This window comes from Diceros bicornis, chromosome 3 (assembly GCF_020826845.1).
Source record: "Diceros bicornis minor isolate mBicDic1 chromosome 3, mDicBic1.mat.cur, whole genome shotgun sequence".
NCBI lineage: Eukaryota > Metazoa > Chordata > Mammalia > Perissodactyla > Rhinocerotidae > Diceros > Diceros bicornis.
Window position 1 is genome coordinate 87,708,412 of NC_080742.1, and position 24,383 is coordinate 87,732,794.

Consider the following 24,383-nt stretch of genomic DNA (forward strand, 5'->3'; position numbering starts at 1 on the left):
AAACCATATAACTCAACAATTCCATTACTAAGTATATAACCAAGGGAAATGAAAACATACCTCCAAACAAAAGCTTTTACACAAATGTTCCAAGCAGCACTACTCATAATAGCCAGAGTGAAAACAACCTAAATGTCCATCAACTGATGAACAGACCAATGAAATGTGATATATCCATACAATGGAATATTATTTAGCCATAAAAAATAATGAAGTATTGATATGTGCTACAACATGGATAAGCCTAGTAAACACTATGCTAACTAAAAGAAGCTAGATACAAAAGGCCACATAATCCACATATTATATATGAAATGTCCAGAATAGGCAGATCCACAGAGACTGTAAGGACATTAGTGGTTGCCAGGAGCTCAGAGGAGGGGGAACGGGGAGTGACTGCTAATTGGTATGGGGTGTCTTTTCGAGGTGATGAGATGTTCCAGAATTAGATACTGGTATGGTTGCACAACCTTGTTAATCTACTAAAAACCACCAAATTGTACACTTTAAAAGGGTGAATATTATGGTATGTGAATTTTATCTGAATAGAAATAAAAATGAAGGCAAATGACATAAAACGCAATGCCAAAATAAGTCCTAACTACCAGAGAAGCCTTCTAAGGGACAAAGAAGTAAGAAGTCCAAGATCGGAATTATCTCTCAGGCTATGCAAAGCTACTTTCCAAACATGTCAAAGCCAAAGGTTCTAATGAAACGCTGACTCCATGTGACTGAGTGTCAACTATGGGGAGCAAGGATGGGATTAAAACCTTACCTGTAGGAACAAATAAGGTATGTCCCTGCTTTACCACACATTTGTAGCATTTATCCACCTTATTTCCAAAGAACACCTCACTCTGGGTCACAGATGAACTCCAAGATTCATAGAGTCCCAAATTTTCATCTGTTGGCTTTATCAAATAAAAAATCTTCTCACCCTAGAAGGAAGTAATAACACTATTTTTGAAAATGGAAAAGCCACTCTTAGAATGGCTTACATTGATGCAATTTCTCAATAGAGTGATCTAAATTAAATTAGAGAGTTATCAGATTTTTTAAGGCTCCGAAAGACATATTTTCGCACACCTGATCAATAGCTATCACCCTTAATAAGCATCTTCCCAGGAACTAAAGGTCCCCCTCCCAAATATGACAAGAAGTCAATAAAGTAGTGTTGGAGAAATAGTGACAGGAGACGAGGGTAAAGAATCACAAACATCCTACTGATCTCATTTTCAAGGCATAGAAGCAAATACATGTTAATAGGCCCCAGGTTACAGAGAGTCATCTCAGCTAACTTTGCCCTTGGTTCTAAGATCTATAATATAATGATTATTTTTAAAGACCTGTAAATAAACTTCCTTCCTTTAATGAATTAACCCTTTGCTTTCTCATGGAGAGAAGGAACAGGAGCTTAAGGACACATCAAATGTAGTCCAGAGCATTGCCGAGGCACAGGCATTTGATATAGATGAAGATTTGGTTCTAGATCAACACTTCCAACAGAACTTTCTACGATGACGGAAATGTTTTACGTATGTGCTGTCCAATAGAGCAGTCATAAGCCACACGTGGCTACTGAGCACTTGAAATGTGGCTAGTGTAAATGAGGAACTGCCATTTTAAATTACATTTAACTTTAATTATTTAAATTTAGCCACATGTGGCTAGTGGCTACTGTATTGAATAGTGCGGTTTTAGATAAAGCAAGGTGAATATAAGCTGCCAAGAAGAATTCGTATTTTTATGGGCATTCCTGACTTATCCAACTAGCTGTCCTAGTCTAACCTTAAGGACAGAAGCAATTATTACAGTAATTTTGCTCCTTTTCAGGTATTTGATTCAGGGATTAACTGATAATTGACTAGGGGGAAGAGGAAACAAAAAGAGACAAAAGGCTAAAAGAGACCAACTTATAAGATGGAGGCAAAAAAAGGAATCCAAATATAAATTAAGAACTCATGACTCCTCCATTACTTGGGTTAAAAAAATCATAATGCTTAAAGGTAAAATGATAGATCCTACTTAAAAAATACAAAACTTCCCTCTTTACAAATGTCATTTACAGCAAATGAAGGCACCCCTAGAAAAATGGGACTTAAATGTTTTTGTCAATAAGAGAACAAAGAAATATCCCAATCTTACCCAGAGGACATGGTACCAAACTGAAGTTCCACCAAAGTCAATGTGGAAATCTGTGTAGCTGTCTTGAACTCCCATTAAACAGTATTTCTGAACAAATGGCTTGGGAAAGACTGAATCATCTGGCCAATAATTTTCCACCCAGGAAAGTTTTCTGGCTACATCAGGGACCTCCACCAATTCAGACATCCTTTAAAAGAACAAACACACATATACACACACAGCCACATCATGCAAATTAAAACTTCTTAAAATTGCATCTCCCATCTCAACCCAAATCAAGAAATTAACTGGAACTTAAGGTTAACAACAATACTTAAAGTTTAAAACTCATCATATTTCTAAATATTCTCTGAGCATGCCAAAGCAAAATTTACAACATTGCTAATACTGGACCACTTTAGAAGTCACAATTATGTTTCTTACTGAAATAAATTTATCATGTAACTACATTTAGCTAACACTCAGAAGGCTAAACAAAAATGTCCAGAACTACTCACTTTGTATCTGAAAATTCAAGGCTGATCACATTTAACACTTTTGGTCTGTTAGGATTCGTGAAGTATTTAACATAATTGTGAAGTGTCATTTTGCTGTCTGCCTGCCTTGCCACATCAATGACATCTATCACTTTGTCACCACCTGCAGAGAAAAATTATAGTCTTATTATTGGGCTTAAGAGTTACATCAATAGATGTCCTAAACAAAAATATTTTAAAGACCATATTTACTCAGTATGATAATTAAGCCAACTATAAAACTACATAGCCTAGACGAAGATTCTTCCTATATCTGTACTTTGAGTCCAACCAGAACTTTTGAAAAAAGGGACGGTGTTTGAAGGAAAGAATAAGCAATTAAGAGAGAGCTGCATAATTAACACAGTGTAAAACTTATATATTTACAAAGGTTTCTACATACCAATGATTTCTTGTGTGCAGCTCATAACGACAAAACATTGCTATGTGGGAACTGCCACACGCTCTGGGTTTCAATTTCCTCCTGTATCAAATGAGGAGAGTGGCTCTTCCCTTTCACTTCTATACTCCCAAGATTCTCGGTCTATCATTTTGAAAAACGGATCAGTCACTGGGGAATTAGTGAACAAGTTAACCAGGACAATCAATTTCTGCTTGCCTGGTAGGGTCTTCTCTTCTAAGATTTTGCTTCAAGAAAAAATAGTGGTTAGGAAGCAAAAATCCATTCACATTAGTGTCTGTGAAAGGAGTTTTGAATTAGGATTAATTTACAATTTTCCTATAAAACCATGGGCATTGCTTGTACACCACTGCATCGTCACTCTCGGAAGCAGAGTCAACTTTACAATGTCCTACAGGATAAGGTGGAATTTCAAATATGGCAATAGTTAATCAATCTGAAATAGAAAACAAATAAATGCCATTTTCTTACTTTAATGTAACTTTACATAAGTTAAGAAAGTATTGCCTAGTAGACTTTATTTTATACTTAGGAGGCAAGACAATTCTGTTGATTGAAGCGTTTTGCAGTAATAAAAAGTTAGCTATCAAGTAGTCTGAACATTTTTTCCTATACTTATATAGTCACGTGCCACATAATGACGTTTTGGTCAATGATGAACTGCATATACAACACTGGCTCCATAAGATTAGTACCATATGGCCTAGGTGTGTAGTAAGCTATACCACCTAGGTTTGCATCAGTACACTCTAAGATGTTCACACAACGACAAAATCACCTAATGATGCATTTCTCAGAACGTGTCCCTCTTGTTAAGTGACGCATGACTGTATCACACTAGCCATTTATTCTACATCTGTGCAAACAGGTTTAGTTTAAACCTCTGCCTCACTCCCTAATTCATTAAAAAATTCAAAATTAGCTGAATGTGAAGTCACGACATTTAATTGGATTTCCTCAGTGAAATAGTTACCAATGAGAACTGTCAACCAATGGCTCAATAAAAGGACAAGTTCTTAGATGTTTCATGCTCAGGAGATAACGTATTGTAGTGAATGTACAGTTCTGAGTCAAGGTAGAGTTGAGAGCTAATCCTCAAATAACCTCTATCTATTGCTGACAAGGAATGAGACTGACAGAGTCAGTTTATAAATACCATGATGAGAATGAACGAAATGACTGAAAATGTCAACAATATTGCAATAGATGAAGGGTTTTCCCCGTGTTTCTTATGCCTTTCTGGGCCTCAAAACAGCAAATTAAGTCCAGCCATCATTAAATGGCAGTATCACCAAGTCATTAATATAAAAATAGGTTTCAAAATGATCTCCTCTTTTTTGTGGCCAAAGCAGGATCCAGAAATCCTGTACCTGAATGCTACCAAGGCCTAGTCCCAATCCAATATCCCAGGGTCTTCTTCCTGGGATCTGTAGCTAGCCCTCAGTAAATAGTTTTTCCTAAGCAAGTATCAGAAAATTGGATGACAACAAAAAAGCAGCAGGATGAGGCTAAGTGAGTAAGAAGAGGTAACATGTTTCATTCTGTTTTTCTGACAATTGTAGTTCTGCTCAGAAAAAACAGTCTTCAACATAGGCGATACTGAATTTCACTTTTCCTGACCCAGGAAACTAAACTAAATTAACATCTCTTCATAACTTTTAATATTATTAGGATAATATCATTTTTACTTGTACCGTGTTTTCCCAAGCACTTAAAGGAATCAAGTTCGTACCTACATAACGTTCCACATCCATAACAGAAAAAGTAGGCGGAGGGAGCCTGAGTCCTAGATCATCTAATTTGGGGACCATAATAGGGACTTCGAATCCATGCTTCTCCAGATATCTTTGCGTCAGCTGGCTGCCGTGCATCTTCACGATGATTTCATCGGCACTAAGGAAAACATAGGAGTAAAACGTCATTTTTGTCGATAAGTTCAGTTAAAAAAAATACTCTGGTAATGGGTTAATTCATAAACTGTATTATTATCTATCTCAGCGCTTCTCAACCTATCATACTTAATTCTCCTCTTTATAACAAATGTTTTATATAGCCCCTTTTACTATCCTAAAGTAAAATTCATAGATCATTACTTCAGTAATTGGAAAAATATATATGTATTATATAAAATGGCTTAACTATAACAAGAGAAAAAATTAGTTTATTATATATTTCAACATGTAAATGTTCAGGTAACCTACACTAGAGGAGATAATAGAATAATGAGATGCTTATAGTAAAGCGCAATGAGTGGTTGGTTTAAAAGAAGCAACAAGATCAGAAGCCACTCAACACAAACTGTGTAGGAAATCAGAAGAGCAAAAGGTAAGGAGGACATTAGAATAAATACCAGTAAGTAAAAACAGACCAGATTGTATCTGGCTATAAAATTCTACATAAATATTTGTCAGACATTTTGAAGTCTCACAGTACACAGAACAATTCCTCGTTGTCCTGCAAACTGGAGGACGACTAGCATCTGTGGTCCCTGCCCATTGAGACAAACGCCCAAAACGCCGCAACTGAGAACTCCTGATTTAAATGATCTGTTACAACCAGTATTTAATAAGTTTTAATAGGTAGTTACCTTAAGCCACTAAAAAGGGTTGATGAACCTCCAGCTGCCCTCTCTGATGATGAACACGTTACCACAGGCATTACGCTTAAGTGTGGTTTGTCCCTTTTCACTGCCCTCTATCTAACTATGCATCAAAGAACCACAGATCTCTTTAAATGGGGATGTTCTAGATTTTACCTCCCAATGGCTCACAGAATGCAACACTCTATATTCAAAATTAAGTGCAACATTTGCATTACAGGTTAAAACACAACAGTTTCCGTTTATACAATCAGATCTTCCCTATCATGATGTCATCTGCAGCCTAGATGTCAAGGAGAAGACAGGAGAAACTGGTTCTCTGAATTACTGGGCTCTGATCTTCCCACCCTCTCAATAAGGGAAGGTCAGTTTGAGACCTAAAAAAATCGAGACAGACTTTTCCTAGAAAGTCTTACAAGTGGAGGGCTTAGATCTCCTACATCTGACTCATTGAGTTCTGCACAGCCATTTAGTTTCCCCATAAGCATCCACAAGTGTCCCTCTTTCCCCACCCTCTAAGATTTAAACAATTCCTTAAACAAGAACCTAACGGAGAATTTTAAATCACTTGTACCTACTCCCTGATCTTACGTGTTTGGTGTTTTACTTCCCCTGTTGATCAAAAATATGTAGATAAAAGTGCTTAAAAATTTAGGTACATCATTACTTGCAAGAGAAAAAAATTGGAGACAAACTAAACATATATCACAGGGGGATGGTTAAGTAAATTATGGTGTATATCTACACTACTGCATACTACACAGCAGTTAAGGAGAGAGGTAAATTTTTGTATATATATGGAAAGATATCTGTGAAACATAATAGAGTAAAAAAGCAAGCTGCACAACATATGCATAACCCAATTTTATTTATTTATTTTTATTTTTTTGCTGAGGAAGACTCGTCCTGAGCTAACATCTGTTGCCAATCTTCCTCTTTTTGCTTAAAGAAGATTCTCCCTGAGCTAATATCTGTGCCAATCTTCCTCTATTTTGTATGTGGGCCACCACCACAGCATGGCTGCCAACAAGTGGTATAGGTCCGCGCCTGGGAACCGAACCTAGGCCACCAAAGCGGAGCGTGCCGAACTTAAACACTAGGCCACAGGGCCTACCCCCTATTTTACTTTTTCAGAAATTAGATGTATATATACATCCATACATCTATACACATAACTGTTTTAAATGTTGTTATTTATGTAGATAAGGGTCTCAAAAGACTTACACTAAATAGGGGAGGGAGAAGATAACCCATTTATTTTATACACTTCTGTGTTAATCACATGGAGTATGTGTAATTTAGTTATTGTCACTCCAACATGGTTTTAAATGACATGAAGGTTATGAAGTTAAACAAAGCAAAACCAGAGACTTTTAATTAATGGTAATTACAGTTTAGCTGTTTGTGACCTTCTCTATAACCTGTTCTCATTTGGGTTTACTTTGGAAGAGAAACCACAGGAATCACTACGCCAGGATTTTTAACACTACTCTTGGGTCACGAACCTACTTAAAAAAATGATACGGCTCCTCTCCCTGAAAAATGCACATTCACACATCGACACTAATTGTTTATACAGTTTTAGGGAACTCACAGACCTCTCTAAAGCCAGCCCATAGACCCAGGCTGAAAACTCTGGTCAAACCAATTAAGGTTTGGTCGGCTCCAAACCAATCAAGGAAAACAATCATTTCTCCAACGACTTTGAAACTGATAAAGAATATTTGAAAACAGGGCCCTTCACATCACAAATATCAGAAGAAATCACTGTGCTTCACATGTTTTCTTTCTTAGTCAACCTGAGGGAGCCAACAGTATGTAGCTGCTTATCATTTATATGTTTCTGTTTAAGGATTAAGGGGGAGGAGGGTGAACACGAATCCTAAAGACTGTGAAGAAGTAGCAAGGGTTTTATAGTTAGAGGATCTGAAATAATTCCATAATAGGCTGCATGTGATATTGTGATTTAAATTTAAATTGCACTTCCCCTCTTTAACAAGCTTGGATACGATCCTGTGTAAAAGCCTATCAAGCATTATCACTTTAAAAAGATGTCAGGCAGGCAGTAGGAAATGATCTAAATTAGCATGATTAAACTCTATACAATGCTTTTGACTGTCTCTGAGGCACAGATAACTCAAATACTTTCCATTATCTTTAAAAAGTCAAAAAGCCGCGTTCTGCTACCACCAGAGAAGCTGAGCAATGGTTGTGGGTACTTCTGGTAGACCCAGGGTGGAGACAGATATGAAAACAACATAAGAAAAAGAACAGAGTTTGAAAACAGGAGTAGGTGAGGTGAAAGGGCAAGAGAAGCAGCAGTTGCACATCATAAGGAACCAAGTACTGGGAACAACTGCCTTAGATTAGTCTATTTCACACTTTCTGACTGGGATCCACAGTTAAGAAATATATTTTTACACAGTGACCCAGTACATATATATATAACAAAGGTTCTATGAAACCATGCTCATTTACTCCTATTACTTGCAATGTACTGATATTTTCTATTCTATTTCATTAAAAAAAAGATAAAAAGCTGACTGAGACCAATAATGGGTTGCAACCTGAAGTTTGAAAATATTGTTTCAGATAATGTCACTTTACCAAGTGACATTCTTAAATTTTCTTTGGTCAGAACAAGTTTCCATACCTTGGGAAGACTCGAGAACGTAATTCCTTAACAAAGGTTCTTGTTCCAGCTTGCACTGGTTTGGAACCATCGTCAACTTCTGTGTAGTCGTGCCTGTGCCAGTTCCTCCTCTTTTTCACTGAATTTTTACAAGAGTAAAAAAAATTTTTTTTGGTAACTGGTGATATCATATACTTTCTAATCATTATATTCTATACAATCAGAAATAACAATTGTAAGTACAATAAAAACACTCACTTTTTAATACATTTCCAGGCTGAAGAAGTAAATTTTACTTCATGTAATGCTGCAATTATAGGCAATTAACTGTGGATTTTAAAAAAATCTATTTCAAAATAATTTTAAAATTAAACCAAGGAATTCAAATTAGCAGATAGAGCCTTTTATAATATCCACATTTATACACACTATAAAATCTCACAATTATTTAAAGTCATAATTTTCACTAGAACATTAAGTCATAATATGATTTTTATGGATTATCCAAGTCATCCTCCCAGGATAGGGCTTTTGACTCCACATCAGAAATCTATTTTAACATCACAGTTCCTTTCTCTCTTATGTCAAGATTTATTCCCAAAATAAGCATGGTTACACTGACACAAAGAAGAGCAGGTGACTGCATCATAATTAAAGGAAGACCAGTGCGATGACAGAATAAATAACTCGATGGTTAGTTCTAACGCTAAGATCCTGTGATCCTCCAGCTCTGGGAGGCTTGAATCTTGAATAGTCATGACAATCAAAATCAGCAGACTTGGATTTCAGCCATAACTTACTCTACAACCTTGGGCAAGTCACTTAACATGTCTGGGTCCAGCTTCCTCAATGTGGAAATGAGGGGCTCACGATGAGTGCTGTTTTTCAAACTGTGTTGAGGAATGCTTAACAAAGGGGAAGATGGAGAAGAGGCCAAGGGAGGAGCTCTGGACCTCTTTCCACCAGGGTGGCACCACCTACATATCTTTTGTGTGGTGTCAATGTAAGATTTCAGTTTTACATCTTTTTTTTTAAGTTTGAAAATCACTCTTAAGCCTAAAACGTCTATGATTTTGGGAAATGTACTGATGTCTTACTTAGAATGCATCAAAAAAACAAGGTAAATAGATATATGGGTAGATAGTAGGATAGACAGATATGTGGTAAAGCAAATAATGTAAAATGTTAATAGTAGAATCTGGACAGTGTGTTTAGAGGTACTCACTGTAAAATTCTTTCAACTTTTCCTATATGCTTGAACATTTTCATAATAAAACGTTGGGGGGGGCAACTCTATGAACCTAAGTCATTTCTAACCTTCACCTTACAGAGATCATAATAATAAAATAATACTGGATCCTCGTATGGATAAGAAGAAGTCGCACTAAATAATCAATAGGGCTTATTGATAAGCCCTAAGAAATCAGGCTTATTCACATCCGAGAGTCTAAAACAAGATTCCCAACTAATTTATGGCAGTCAGACCCTCAAAATGAAAGAGAGTAAACCCCATTTTTAAAAAAATCTCATGAGAAAAATTGAGAATCACAGAGCAATGTTCCTAGAAAATACCATTAAGGCATCCTTTGTGTGTTATTTTTTCTCATTTAAAATCACTTCTAAGATTCAAGGGTATTTCATTCTAGGCTTTTTTCCTACATATATATAGATACATAACCCCACTTTATTTTCACCTGGAATCATAATGTTTATGCTGCTTACCTTTCTTATTATATCATGAGCATTTTCTCCTTATTAAATATTCAATATTTCTCCTTATCAAATATTCAAAGCAATTTAAAGGCAGCCTAGAATTTTAAGACGTAGATGTAGATGGATCATATTATAATCCTTTTTTGATTTTCAAGCACTTAGTTCATTCTGAATCTTTCTTCAAACAAAACTGAGATTAATATTCATATACATAAATCTGTTTCCCTCATTAATTCCTCAGGATAAATTCCTAGAAGTGCTAGCAGAAAGATTCAGTATTTTTAAGACACTTGCTACATGCTGCAACACTGCCTCCAGAAAAGTGGTAGGTAACTGACATTCTTCCCAGTATATATATAAGCAGCCTATTTCAAAGCCCCAGGTCCAAAGTGAGCATCATCATTTATTTTTTTTTTTTTAAAGATTTTATTTATTTATTTTTTCCCCCCAAAGCCCCAGTAGATAGTTGTGTGTCATAGCTGCACATCCTTCTAGTTGCTGTATGTGGGATGCGGCCTCAGCATGGCCAGAGAAGCAGCGCGTCTGTGCGAGCCTGGGATCCGAACCCGGGTCGCCAGCAGTGGAGCGGACTCACTTAACCACTAAGCCACGGGGCCGGCCCAGCACCATCATTTTAAAAAAAAAAAAAAGAAAGAAAGAGAAAGCTGTCCATTTGATAAGTAAACTATGATATTATATTGTTTTAATTTTCATTTTGGCAGAACAGATTAGAATTCGAACAGATTTGGGATTGGACAGCTATGAGTTCTAACTCTAGTTCTGTGAAATAGCTATATGAAAGAGCTAGTTAGATAATTTTTCTCACATCAAGGTGTTATAAATATCAAAGGAGATAACACAGGTCAAGTACTTCTCAGCATAGTGCCTGGGGCACCCAATAAACTACCAATCACTTTTGTTTCCTTTTAAATGTGCTGACTTGCAGGATGTTAACAGAAGGCTACACCTGTCCTGTTGGGCCCAACATGCTCAACACATAAAATCAGCCACTGCAAGAGCTGACTGAATTTCTTAAAGGAAGGCGGCCAGTGAAGGAATATTCTAGTAGTAGTTATAGGGAAAGGAGAGAAATTTTTGAGTTTGGATTACATTTGCCTGAGGAGCACTGAGAATATGTGTTTAAGTATTGGGCTGTTTTTTAATACTTGCCCTCAAATAAAGTTTTTAATTCCCATTAGAGGGTAAAGTCTAAATTCACCATATTAAGTGGGTATTCTACTATCTAAATGGTATCTATAATAAGGATTCCTGGGGAACTCTGAAAGGAACAGGAAACCCTGGGTGGCAAGCAAGAGAGGCTTAACAGCAGAGGGAAAGGCACCAAAAGGGATTCCCAAGTTGGGGGTGGAGGGTGTGGGGTGGGGAAGGTGAGCCTTAAGTCAAGATAAAACAGATTACTGACCTTGGACATTTTCCCTATGGGTACTCAGAGCTGGACTTTTGCCCAGAAGACAACCAACGCCTCATCTTATGTTAGGATGAGAAGCATACAAAGGGCCATGTAATAGTTAAGCTTCTCTCTGAAGCACGGTTATTTAAAGTACAGGTCATGATCCGTTATGGATCGTGAAATCAATTTAGCGAGCATGACAAGCTTTTTAAAAAATTAAAGCATATAGGAAAAATAGAAAATACAGTGCATCACATGTAATAGTGTTTTAAACACTACATTATTCTGCCTCATAGTAACCCACTTAATATTTCATAGAAATTAAATTCAAATTATTTCATTTGGGGATTATATACTTAAATTCTAAACTAAGACTGTATAAATTTTAGTTCTGTTTCCCTTCTTGGGATAACAACCCAGCGCTATTTACTTACTCCAAGAATTACACTTGGTCAATAATTATTTCAAGTTATATACTACATACTTCAGTGCTACACAAAATAACTTTCAAAACAGTTATGACAATAAATTAGTCAATTACACATGTAACAATTTTACCAATTTGCTAACCTCAAATTTTATACCACGTAATTAACAAAATACATAATCTGTATTTTACAATGAAATATTTTAATGCATTCACATACAGCTTAAATTTCTAAATGTCTTACAAAGAAACTAGGTAAATTATTAATATTTCTAACAAAACAGATGGATGGTCAATTGCTAGTAAGTCTCTTTTAAAAAATTACTTGCTTGTAACCTCAGGACAAAATTTCTATTTAAAAAAAAAAGTACTAGGAAAAAAACGTGCATTCAAAATAAAGGGGCTGTATAGGTTACCTACATCTGACCCAAGCGTGTATCAAGGTATGTTCAGGAAAGGGTTTCCTTCAGTTCTAAAATGACTAAGTCTACAGTTTTTCCCTTTAGTTTTATGAACACAAAAATACTAGTTTGCAGTCTATATATTTAAAAAAAGAAATAGTTATAACATAATCCAAAGCCTTTTAAATCTTTTCTCTACTCTCACATTTTTACCATGACAATTAATATTCCAATCTATTCTTCCGCAGCATTTGTAAAAGCTAAAAATAAATATCATTTTATACGTGATGCTGGTACACCCCAGAGGACGAGTGAGCATCCCTGTCTGCGCCCTCGCCCCTCAGGAAGAAAAGAGAGTGCAGGCAGAGACGGTCTGGCCCGCCTTCCTCGGGACAGGAATGGGGGGAGTGGTGTCAAGCACAGAGGCTGGCTGGGCAGCACTCTCGGCCACACTCAACATGAGACCAAATTCGGAAAACGAAGCAGTATTTTAGCATATCCACGCTCTAATTTTCTCCTAAAAATATAATGCATGTGTGTGCATCAGAGTCAAGTTTTATCTTGTACACTGTCCCAAATACTACTGAAACATCTTTTTTTTGAATTTATAAAGAGATAAAACCGTTGAAATCAGTTTCCAGAATCAGAAAAATTTTGCTTTTATCACACTCCTCAAATTGAAAGTTTTGAAAATATATACTTGAGTTTGGGGGCTTTGCACTGGCAATTAAGAATAACAGTAATTTTTTTCACAATCTTTTGACTTACAAGTTATTTAATAATTCAGACAAAAACTGCATTCTCAATATCTTCAGAAAAATCCTTCCTATAGTTCTTGGTGGGTATAATATAGCTAGTCAGAGCATTACTAAAGCACTGTCATGTACATGTTAAGTCCTAAACTTCAATTTTTATGTAAGCTTCTAGTACTTACTCAAGGAGGAGCCATGCAGCACTGCACAGTTGGGACAGTGATACAGGTCAATGTCAACAGCATGATGTTCTTCTACTCCCACACAGCTAGGATAAACAAAAACAAAGCCAATATGTAAATAAGTTAAAATCTTAACTATAATAGATTAATTAGAATTTAGCTGAGAAATGTATAACAACCTCACCAACAAATTTTGTAGAGTACAGAAACACATACAAGGATAAATTTTATTTTCTTCCCTACATACTTGCTAAATAATTGTGGGGGAGAATACCCCCAAATACATGGGAAGTGATTCCCTATTAGCAGTAGTAGAGACATCAGAAGTAACATAATTATAAGCCATAAGACTCTCAACCATTATGTAAATGCCACCTGTTATGGTCTCAATGTTTGTGTCCCTCCAAAATTCATATGCTGAAGCTGTAACCCCCTGAGTGTGGCTGTACTTGGAGATAAGACTTCTAAGGAAGCAATTAAAGTTAAATGAGGTCATAAGGGTGAGGCCTTGATCTAACAGGATTACTGTCCTTATAAGAAGAGACGTCTCTCTCTCCCTTTCTCATCACGCACACACCAAGGAAAGGACTATGAATACATAGCGAGAAGCTGGCCATCTGCAAGCCAAGAAGAGAGCCCTCCCCAGAAACCAACCCTGCTGGACCTTGGTCTGGGACACCCAGCCTCCAGAACTAAGAAAAAATAAATTTCTGTTGTTCAAGCCTCCTAGTCTAAGGTATTTTGTTATGGCAACCAAGTAGACTAAGATACCACCTAACTTTAAAATACGGCTGTCATCAGCTAGAGGTGGTTAATAAGTTTGGGTAACATCGCTAACATAGTGAGAGCACTGAGTCCTAATAGTTCTGCTTTAGGTCTCATAGTTCTAATTAACCAGTTAAATTAGTTTGAATCACTGTACCTGGAATACTTCACCCCATGGAGTATACAGCAGTGGCACTTAAATAAAAATAAAGTTTAAGGGAACCAAGTAGTGACTGAAAAAACTATATTAGTGACTTCTTGAAAACAGGAGTAGTTTACCAAGAAAGACCAGAGCAGCTTTGCTACTTCCCAAGTAACTTACTAGGGTAAAATTTTATAAGTGTTTGTACTCCCCAAAAGTTACAGAACAAAAACACAATCATGACTTGTACTTGAAAAAGAACCAAAGCAGAACTAACACAGAATTATGAGGCATCAATAACTCAGTTGACAGGTGTAATATTGGAAGAGAAAATTAGTGAACTGCATGATGGTCACATTATTCAGAATGTAGCAGAGAGAACAGGATGATGGGAAACACAAACAAGATGATAAGAACCATAAAGGATAAAATGAAAAAGTGTAACATACATTTAATCAGAGCCTCAGAAGGTGAAGAGAGAATAGGGACAGAAGCAATATAATAAAGAGATAACAGCTAAGAAATTCCAGAAATAATGAAAGACCCTGATCTAGATTCAAGAAACCCAACAAGTCACAAGCAGGACAAATAAAAAGATGTCTACATCTAATCACATCATAGTAAAACTGCAGTAAACAAAAATCAGAAAATTTCAAAGCCATGAGAAGAAAAAAACACAGATTACTTGCAAGGATGAGAGACTTCTCAAAGCAATAATGGAAGCTGGAACACATTAGAATATCTTAAATGTGCTTAAAGAAAATATCTACTAACCTAAAATATCTATTAACCTAGCACTCAATATTCAGTTAAAACCTGTTTCAAGAAGGAGGGGGAAAAAGTATTTGTAGACAACCAAAAACTGAGAGTTCACCTCCAGCTAACCCACAGTGAAGGAAATGACAAAGGACGTACTTTTGGCAGAAGGAAGATGATCACAGAGAGGGCTGGGATGCAAGAAAAAAATGAAAAGCTAAGAAAAGTAATAAATAAGTGGGTAAATTTACATGAACACTAATGAAAAGCTAAGAAAAGTAATAAATATGTGGGTAAATTTACATGAACACTGAATACATAAAACAAAATAATGCCAAGTGAGATTTAAAAATATACAAGGAACTAAAACAGATGACAACAGTAGCATTTGAGTCAGGAGAGGACAGAGTTACAGGGTCCTAAGGCACTTACACTAGAAGGAGAGGAAGGTAGTGATTAACATTAGACTTCAATAATAAGGTGAGAATGCCTATTATAATTTCTTGGGAGACAACTAAAAGAACAGAAACAGAGAGTATAACTTCCAAACTAGTAGAAAAAAATAAATCAATTTTTAAAAAGGAGGGGAGAAAAAGAAACAGACCAAAATAAGATGGAGGTATAAATCCAAATACATGAGTAATTACATTATATACAAATAGACTAAATGCTTCAGTTAAAAGACAGATTATCCAGCTGGACTTAAAACAATACAATTCGCTGGTTTTAAGAGACACACATGAAACAAGAATACAGAAAGACAAAGTAATAGGATAGGCAAATAAACACCATGAAAACAGAAATCAAAAGAAAGTACATCTATATTAATACTAAGCAACATAGAATCTACAGCAAAAAACATAATGAGATAAACATGTTCACTCTATAATGATAAAAATTTCAATTCACCAGGAACATATAACAGAACAACTGTAGTGGGAGATTTTGTCAACTCTCTTAGTATCTGATAGAATAAGCAGGCAAAACAAAAATCTATGAAATATGAAAGATTTGAACTGTAGGATTAAAAAACATGGCCTAGGGGCCAGCCCCCTGGCTTAATGGATAAGTGCTCGTGCTCTGCTACTGGCGGCCCGGGGTTCAGGTCCCAGGCGCGCACCTATGCACCGCTTGTCCGGCCATGCTGAGGCGGCTTCCCACATGCAGCAACTAGAAGGATGTGCAACTATGACATACAACTATCTACCGGGGCCTTGGGGAGAAAAAGGGAAAAAAAGGAGGAGGATTGGCAATAGATGTTAGCTCAGGGCCAGTCTTCCTCAGCAAAAAGAGGAGGATTAGCATGGATGTTAGCTCAGGGCTGATCTTCCTCACCAAAAAAAAACACGGCCTAATGGACATTTATAGAATACTATACCCAACATCTATAGAACACACATCCTTTTCAAGCACACATGGACCATTCATAACAAGTGACCAAACAGTGGGCCATAGCCAAATTTTGAAGGTCTGAAATCAGAAATTCTTTGGTCACAGTTCAAGTAAGCTGGAAATCAATGTCAAAAAGTTAACTAGAAAATCTTCAGGTGTTTAGAAACTAAGAAATAAACTTTTAAATAATGCATAGGTCTGGGGCCGGCCCGGTGGCGCAAGCGGTTAAGTGCACGCGCTCCACCACGGTGGCCCGGGGTTCACCGGTTCGGATCCCGGCGCACACTGACGCACTGGTTGTTAAGCCGTGCTGTGGAGGCGTCCCATCTAAAGTGGAGGAAGATGGGCACGGATGTTAGCCCAGGGCCTGTCTTCCTCAGCAAAAAAAGACGAGGACTGGCAGATGTTAGCACAGGGCTGATCTCCTCACAAAAATAAATAAATAAATAAATAAATAAATAAATAATGCATAAGTCAAAAGACAAATCATAATGAAACTGAAAATTATTTCAAGTTGAACACTAATGAAAAATACTACAAGACAAAACTCGTGGGATGCAGAATGTGTAAAGGGAAATAAATGTATAGCTTTAAATGCATGTATTAGAAAAAAAGAGGCTGAAATTAATGAGCTAAGCATATATCTCAAGAAGTTATCAAAAGAATAGCAAAATAAACCTTAAAAACATGATCTACAAAATTGGCAGACCTCCAGCAAGTTTAAGAAAAAAGAGATAAGACACATATAACCAATATTAGGACTGAAACGAGGGACAAAACTATAGATTCTATAGACATTAAATGTAAAAGAGGGTATTATGAACAATTTTATGCTAAGAGATTAGAAAATGTAGATAAGATAGGCAAACCTGAATCACAAAGAAATAGAATATTTGAATAGTTCTCTAACTGTTACTTAGTCATTTTTAAAATTGTCCCACAAAGAAAATCCCAGTCTCAGATGGCTTCACAAACAAATTCTATCAAATACTCAAGGAATAAATAATTCCAATATCATATAAAATTTGAATCAGAGAGGAGGAAAAAAAGACTTACTCCCTAACTCAACTTATGATAGCATAACCTTGATACTAAAACTTGCAAAGGATGATACAAGAAAGGAAAATTATCAGCTGTTCTCATTTATGAGCAAAGATGCAAATATCAAGTTTGGTCTATCTCAGGAATGCAAGGTGGTCTGAACACTAAAAATTTTAATCAGTGAAATCTGCCACATTAACAGATTAAAAGACAAAAATCATATGACCCTTTAAAAAGAAGCAGGACAAGAATTTGATAAAATTCAACATTTACTTATGATTAAAAAGCAAACAAAACCTCTTAGAAAATTAAGACTAGAAGGAAATTTCCATAATCTGGTAAAGAGTACTTCTAAAAAATGCTATGCAAATAACATGAAAGCAGTCTCTCTGAGATTAAGAACAAGACAAGAATGCCCGATGTTACCACTTCTAGTGAACATTATCCTGTGGAGTCTAGCTAGTATAGTAAAATAAGAAAACAAATTTAAAAGGTATAGGGATTAGAAACGAAAAAAGAAAGCTATCATTTGCAAATGCTATGGTTACACATGCAAAAAATGCAAAAGAACCTATAGACAAATTATAAGAATCAATAAAAAGAAAGGTTGCTAGATACAATATCAGCACATAAAAAGTAGTATTACCACATGCCAACAATATAAAGCTAAAAAATGAAATAAAACGCCATGTACCCTGGAATTTAACAAAAACTATGTCAGACCTCTTTAAGGAAAATTACAAAACATTAAGAGACTTTAAAGAAGACCTAAATATAATGGAGATATACATCATGATCATGGATTTGAAGTTCAATCATGTAAAGATATTAATTCTCCTCAAAGTGATTTATAGATTCAATTTAATCCCAATTAAAATCTGCTGAAACTGACAAGCTGATTCTAAAATTGATGTGGAAATGTAAAGGGCCAAGAAGATGCAAGGCATTCTTGGGGGGGAAAAACGCTCTACCAGGTATCAAGACTTATTTTAAGGTTATAGGAACAGATGCAAGAGCTCAAAAACAGACCCAGGCATGTGTGGACACTTATGTATAACATAGGAGGCACTGCAGAGCACGCATCAAGGATAGACTTTTCAATAAAAGGTCCTGAGACATCTTTTAGATATCTGTATGGAGAAAAAAATGAAATTAGACACCTGTCTCATAACATAAAAATTTATTCCAAAGTAGATTAAAAACCTAAACACATGTGAAAGGAAAATGATAAAGGTTGTATAAGATAATATGAAAATATCTTTATGATTCTGTGTTAGGAAAGGTTGTCTTAATCAAAACATAAAATGCCCTATCCATAAGGAAAAAAACTGTTAACTTCAATCATACTAAAATACCTTCTGTTCATTAAACCATAAAGAATTAAGATAAACCAGACTGGGAGAAGACATTATAATACAGATAACCACCAAAGGAATTATACCCAGAATATAAAGAAACTCCTACAAATCAATAAGAAAAAAAAAATCCGATATAGAAAAATGGACAAAAGACTTGAACAGGCACATCATAAAAGGCTGATATTCACACAAAAAGGTGTTCAAACTCATTAATAATTGGGAGAAATACAAATTAAAAACCACAATAAAATACCACAACATACCCACCAGATTAACTAATATTAAAAAGTCTGATGATACCAAATGCTAAAGATAATGTGGAGCAATGGAAACTTTCATATACTGCTGGCTGGAATAAATCTACAGCCATTTTGGAAAACAACTTTGCAATAAAACTGAAGAGGCGCCTATTCCATGACCGAGCAATTTCTCTTTTAGGTAAATATATCTTAGAGAAACTCATGCACATGTGCACCAGGATACCTACCTCTACAGGAATGGTTATAGAATCATTATTTGTAATAGTCTATCAACAGTAAAATAAATAAATTACAGTATATTCTCACAATGAAATTCTGTACAGCAATAAAAATGAAGGAACTATAGCCCCATGCAATAAAGGAATGAATTCTATGAATGAGTCAACAGTGTGTTAAAAAAAAAAAAAAAAACAGAAGAATATATACAGTGTATTCTATTTACGCATCAAGTTCAAAACCAGGCAAAGCTGAAGTACCGTGTTTAGGGATTAAACTTGAAAGAAAAGCAAGGAAGAAATGGATCATAACAGTAGGATTGTGGTATCCTCTAGGGAGTTGTGATCTGGAAAGGACTGGGGGAGATATGTCCTGGGTGGTTGTTATTACAAGAGTGTATGCTTTGTAATTATTCATTAAACTAGACATTTATCTTTTAGACACTTTTCTGTGTTGTTATTTCACAATTAAAATACTTTTAAGGATAAAATTCTATCTACAACCATGTAAAAAAATTAAGGAAACAAAAACTTTGAAATGTATAATCCAACAACTACAACAAAATACCAAAAACAATAAATCTTAGAGATCTCTAGATATCCCAAAATAAGCCAATTCTCATCTGAGAACTCCAGTACATTTGCTACCATAAGGTCTTTAAGAGTCTGAGTAGAGCTTGCTACAATCAAGACAAAAAAGTCAAAACCAGTTGCCAAAAATAACATGACATTGCCATTTGAATATTCAACCCATGTAACTTTGGAGTAGAACTGAAATTTACTTTATTTGTCCAATTTAGATTTACTTCATTTATTTCCACAGAAAGCAAAAGGTGAATATGCTAATTGTTTTAAAAGTTTTTTTTTTTTTTAACCGAAAGACTATCAATTCCCAATCCAATAAAACAAACCCTATGCAAAATTTTCTACCTATTTATGTACAATGTCCCGGGTCCATGGTTTTTTATAAGATACCCAAAAGGGTTTCTGTAACCCAAAGAAAAGGTTAAAAATCATTGAATAGAGGGTCCAAACTTCCAAATTTCAAAACTTAGGTACAAGGCTACGGTAATCAAGACCGTGTGGTTCCAGCATAAGGACAGTCATACAGATCAACGGAATAGAACTGAGAGCCCAGCAATAAACCCTTATATTTAGGGTCAACTGATTTTTTTGTGTGTATGTGTGAGGAAGATGAGCCCTGAGCTAACATCTGATGCCAATCCTCCCCTTTGTGCTGAGGAAGACCGGCCCTGGGCTAACATCTGTGCCCATCTTCCTCTACTTTATATGGGATGCCACCACAGCACGGCTTGACAAGCAGTGCGTCGCTGTGCGCCCGGGATCCGAACCTGTGAACTCCGGGCCACTGCAGCGGAGCACTCACACTTAACCGCTACACTACCAGGCCGGCCCCGGATCAACCGATTTTTGACAAGGGTCTTTTCTTTTCAACTAATGGTACTGAGACAAATACACATGCAAAGAAATGCATCTGGACCCCTATGACACACTATACAAAAATTAAATGGATCATATACCTAAATGTAAGAACTAAAACTATAAATCTCTTAAAATAAAGCATAGGAGTAAATCTTCAAGGCCTTAAGTTGGGAACCAACACCAAAAGCACAAAGGACAAAAGAAAAAACAGATAAATTAGATGTCACACTACAGTCTGAAGGCTTTCATTTTCTCAGCTTAGTTTGGTGTGAGATAATCAGCTGAGTATGGAAAGTGGTAGAGAGGTGTGAGAAAAGAAAGTATAAAATAGTTGATCTGAAGAATGAAATACCAAGAAACACAATAACATTGCTAAGAAGTGTTGAGAGTCAGGCCAGTCCCGGTAGTCTAATGGTTAAATTTGTTGTGCTCTGCTTTGGCAGCCTTGGGCCCGGTTCCCGGGTGAGGACCTACACCACTCATCTGTCCGCGGCCATGCTGTGGTGGCTCACATACAAAAAGAGGAAGATAGGCAACAGATGTTGTTATCTCAGGGCAAATCTTCCTCAGCAAAAAAAAAAGAAGACGTGTTCAAAGTCCACCTGAGGTCTGTGATCACGAACTCCAAGTGAAACCATTTCTGCACTGTGGTGTGATTGTTTTTGTTTTTGTTTTTTCAACAATGTTCAACCATGTGGTGCAGGCCCAGAGGGGAGGTTGGGTCTGTCCAGAGTTGGGGTTTTGCAGGCAAAGACCAGAAAGGGAGTTGAGGATATTTACAAGGAAGTTAATATAATGATGGACCGTGAAATCTGAGCTGGACAAAAGGGGCATGAAGACAGAAGAAGGTGGTGAGAAAAGGGTAAGATGGTCTGAGGGGTCTCAATGTGTTCCTAGCACTGACTCAGTGGAAGGCCTTGAGCAAGTGATCTCTAAGGGGCAGAGATTATGCTCAAAGAGTGGAATGTTTAGAACTTGAAATTTCCAAGGTAGGATATTCTTTAACAGCGATAAGGTACAAGTGTAATAACAGCAGGTGGCTAAGACGGAGCAAAGAAACAGGTCACTGGAGATAAGTGAGATGTGTGAGAGGTGTCTCTGTACTCAGAGTTCAAACCAAACTTCTCTTTGAAAGAGAGGTTCACTGGGTGTCAATAATAGGTGCTACACTCCAACCAGAATAGAAACTCAAGGCCACAGAAGCCAAGTTAAAACTTCTTCTAGAAACTCATGGTTTGTCTTGTCATACCTTGACAATGGCCACATTCCTCATTCTTAAAAAGTGATGGTTACACTAAAAGAATTAAGTGAGAAAAAATGTTAGATGTGTCCTAGAAAACCTAGGCCAGTATATATCATAAACTCATCTATGAATATCTAAGATACATAGATAAGGGTGACTCCCACAAGGTTTAGGGAAGAAAGATAGGGACATTCCAATTCATTAAGGACACTTTGGGCAAAACTTGGCTAACAATCCTCCAAGATCCACAGTTCCTCTCTCCAGCTTCTGTTCTTTACCTCCCCTCTCACCCATATACTTTATTACACTAAAATGTCCATGATGTCTTCAGGTTTTGACCAATTCTAATCAACTGGCAAAACATTTATAGCTACATTTATTTAAAAATTTCAGAATTTAATAGTAAATTTGGTAAATTAGTAAAAACAATAAATGTGATAAATTAGTAAATCTGAAAAACAATCCTTTAAGTTAATCACATAAAATTTTTTAAAAGATCAAATTAAACATAAAAATTAAATGTTCCCAAACCAAGAAGGTATTTCAGATCTTGAAGGGCACTAAAAGGAACTACTACATACATTTCAGTTTCTCTCTCAGAGAGAGGGATAACTTCTTCCACTCCTCACTCCCCCCCAATTAAAAGAATTCTAGAATCACTGTAGCTTTGCCAGATATGTCAAGAGCAAATACAGTAGGACACACAAAAGACAGAATTCTGAAAGAAAATTTTGTAAGAATCACTTTCAATCTTCCTTAGTCTCTCTCACTCCATTTATTTCTCTTATAAAACTTTTCTTTATATACAGGTCGCCCCACTTTTCCCTAACAGCAAAATGTTCAACGTTTATTACACCATTCTGTGTGTGTGTGTGATTTCCTATAGGGGTGACAATCTGACCTTTGCTGAATAGCTTCCATCTATAGAAGAACAGCCCCATTGCCATCTGGTAAGCAGGACAGTGACAATTTTAGCACTTTCTATTGTCTTAATCTTCTGAAATTGTTGCTTAGCTGGCATTATTTTTGACAGTTGATGAGAACAGAATTGAATTAATGACTAACCAGAATTCCCTAGGATCTGGCAAATATTCTCTTTTTTCCTCTTGTATTATGCTCCCATTTATTTTCTCTACTCTTGTTGTTAGAAGAGTAGGTGGCCAAATTATTTACGATCTTACTGTCAAGTGAACTTTATCAGATATTCCTCTTGCTTCAAATTCTCTCTCCATTCTTCACCAAGCAATCTTACATTACCTAGACTTCAAAGCCCAGCCCAACTCAAATTCTAACTTCTTGGTAAAACTTCACTGGATCATCCCACAGAAAGTCCTTCAACATTTTACTGATACATATTTCTACTCATTTATGTCTAATATTGAGTTATTTTATGTACTCTCTTTCCTGAACTGAGCTCAAGACTTCTCTCAATACCAAGTACAGTGTCCCTTCAACACGATGACTCCAGTAAATTTCTGTTGATTTTTAACTGTGCTGAAAACGTATTCGAAAACCAATACTCTGTGACAAAGCGACAAGCAACTTAAAAAAAAAGTCTGTTCGGCTTGAATTTTTTAAGAATTTGGTACAGGAACTAAAGGCAACAGTTGGTAAAAAGGAAAAGATCTTTCAACACATGAATTAGTAGATTTTTCATCTTTCCTTAGATGGCAGAAGGCTGTGGTAATAAAATTTATTCATTTTAAATTTTGCTTCAGTGCAAATTTTCACCTGTGTATCAGAAATTCAACTTCTTACCCAGCGTGCCAAACTACTCAATTTCTTCATAATCAGAGGACTGAGTCATCGTGCAACCCCCTAAAGCCCCACACTAACATCATCAAAGGGAGTGGGGAGTGGCCTTTGAGGTGAATTAACTCCAGGAATACAGAGGATAGCTTATAACCTGCTCTTCATATTTCCTTTTATATCATAACTCTGGGGTCATTGAGGTGTTGGGACAGCTATAAGCCAGGCAAGGCCTACCCAGCCTAGTTCCATGCCATCAGATAAACAAGTATCCATTGGCTTCAGCAGAATGCATAAATATTGGAATTAGAAAGGCCTGGTTTGATTTCTAGTTCCACTTTGGGCAGGTTTTAACTTGAAGCAAGTTTCTTAATTTCTCTGAGCAGGAGTTCCCCTAGGATTAAACAGGACAATGTATGTAAATATGTAAAGCAGAGGGCTTGGCATATAGCAAGCAATGGCACAGCAAATAAATTAAGTAATAAATGGTAGCCATTAATATTATTATGTTTCTATTAGGTACCAATCACAGCTCATACAGCTCTGGGCTTATGATATGAGGTTTGAGCCTAAGCAGGAAACTCGGTTTTAATTAGGCTTAATGTTTTTTCTTCAACGATGTCTCTTCAAAGCACATATTAGTCACTCAAATGGCCATTCTTTAAGGGGGAAAAAAAAATAATTTGTTTTCAATTTTTAATTAATTTTTGATGGTTGAGTTCTCTGGAGTCAGTCTGCCTATGTTAGAATCCTGGCTACTCCACTTAGTAGCTGTGTGACTTTGGGCAACTTACTTTGCCAGTTTTTGGTCTCATCTATAA

General features: G+C 36.3%; 1 protein-coding gene across 3 annotated transcripts in view; it reads right to left on the reverse strand.

The window, feature by feature from the left end:
• KDM7A (lysine demethylase 7A) overlaps nt 1-24,383 on the reverse strand; it is a 124,757-nt gene that overhangs the window by 31,336 nt on the left and 69,038 nt on the right. For 2 of the 3 annotated variants that reach the window (XM_058531290.1, XM_058531280.1), the window contains exons 2-7: nt 13,199-13,284; nt 8,334-8,451; nt 4,814-4,974; nt 2,643-2,784; nt 2,146-2,332; nt 776-938 (exon numbers count right to left, since the gene is read on the reverse strand). In XM_058531290.1, coding sequence (XP_058387273.1) covers nt 776-938; nt 2,146-2,332; nt 2,643-2,784; nt 4,814-4,974; nt 8,334-8,451; nt 13,199 — 772 coding nt within the window. In that variant the 5' untranslated portion in view covers nt 13,200-13,284. Of the gene's footprint in view, nt 1-775; nt 939-2,145; nt 2,333-2,642; nt 2,785-4,813; nt 4,975-8,333; nt 8,452-8,570; nt 8,621-13,198; nt 13,285-24,383 lie in introns of those variants that run through there. The other variant, XM_058531299.1, reaches the window with a different exon arrangement.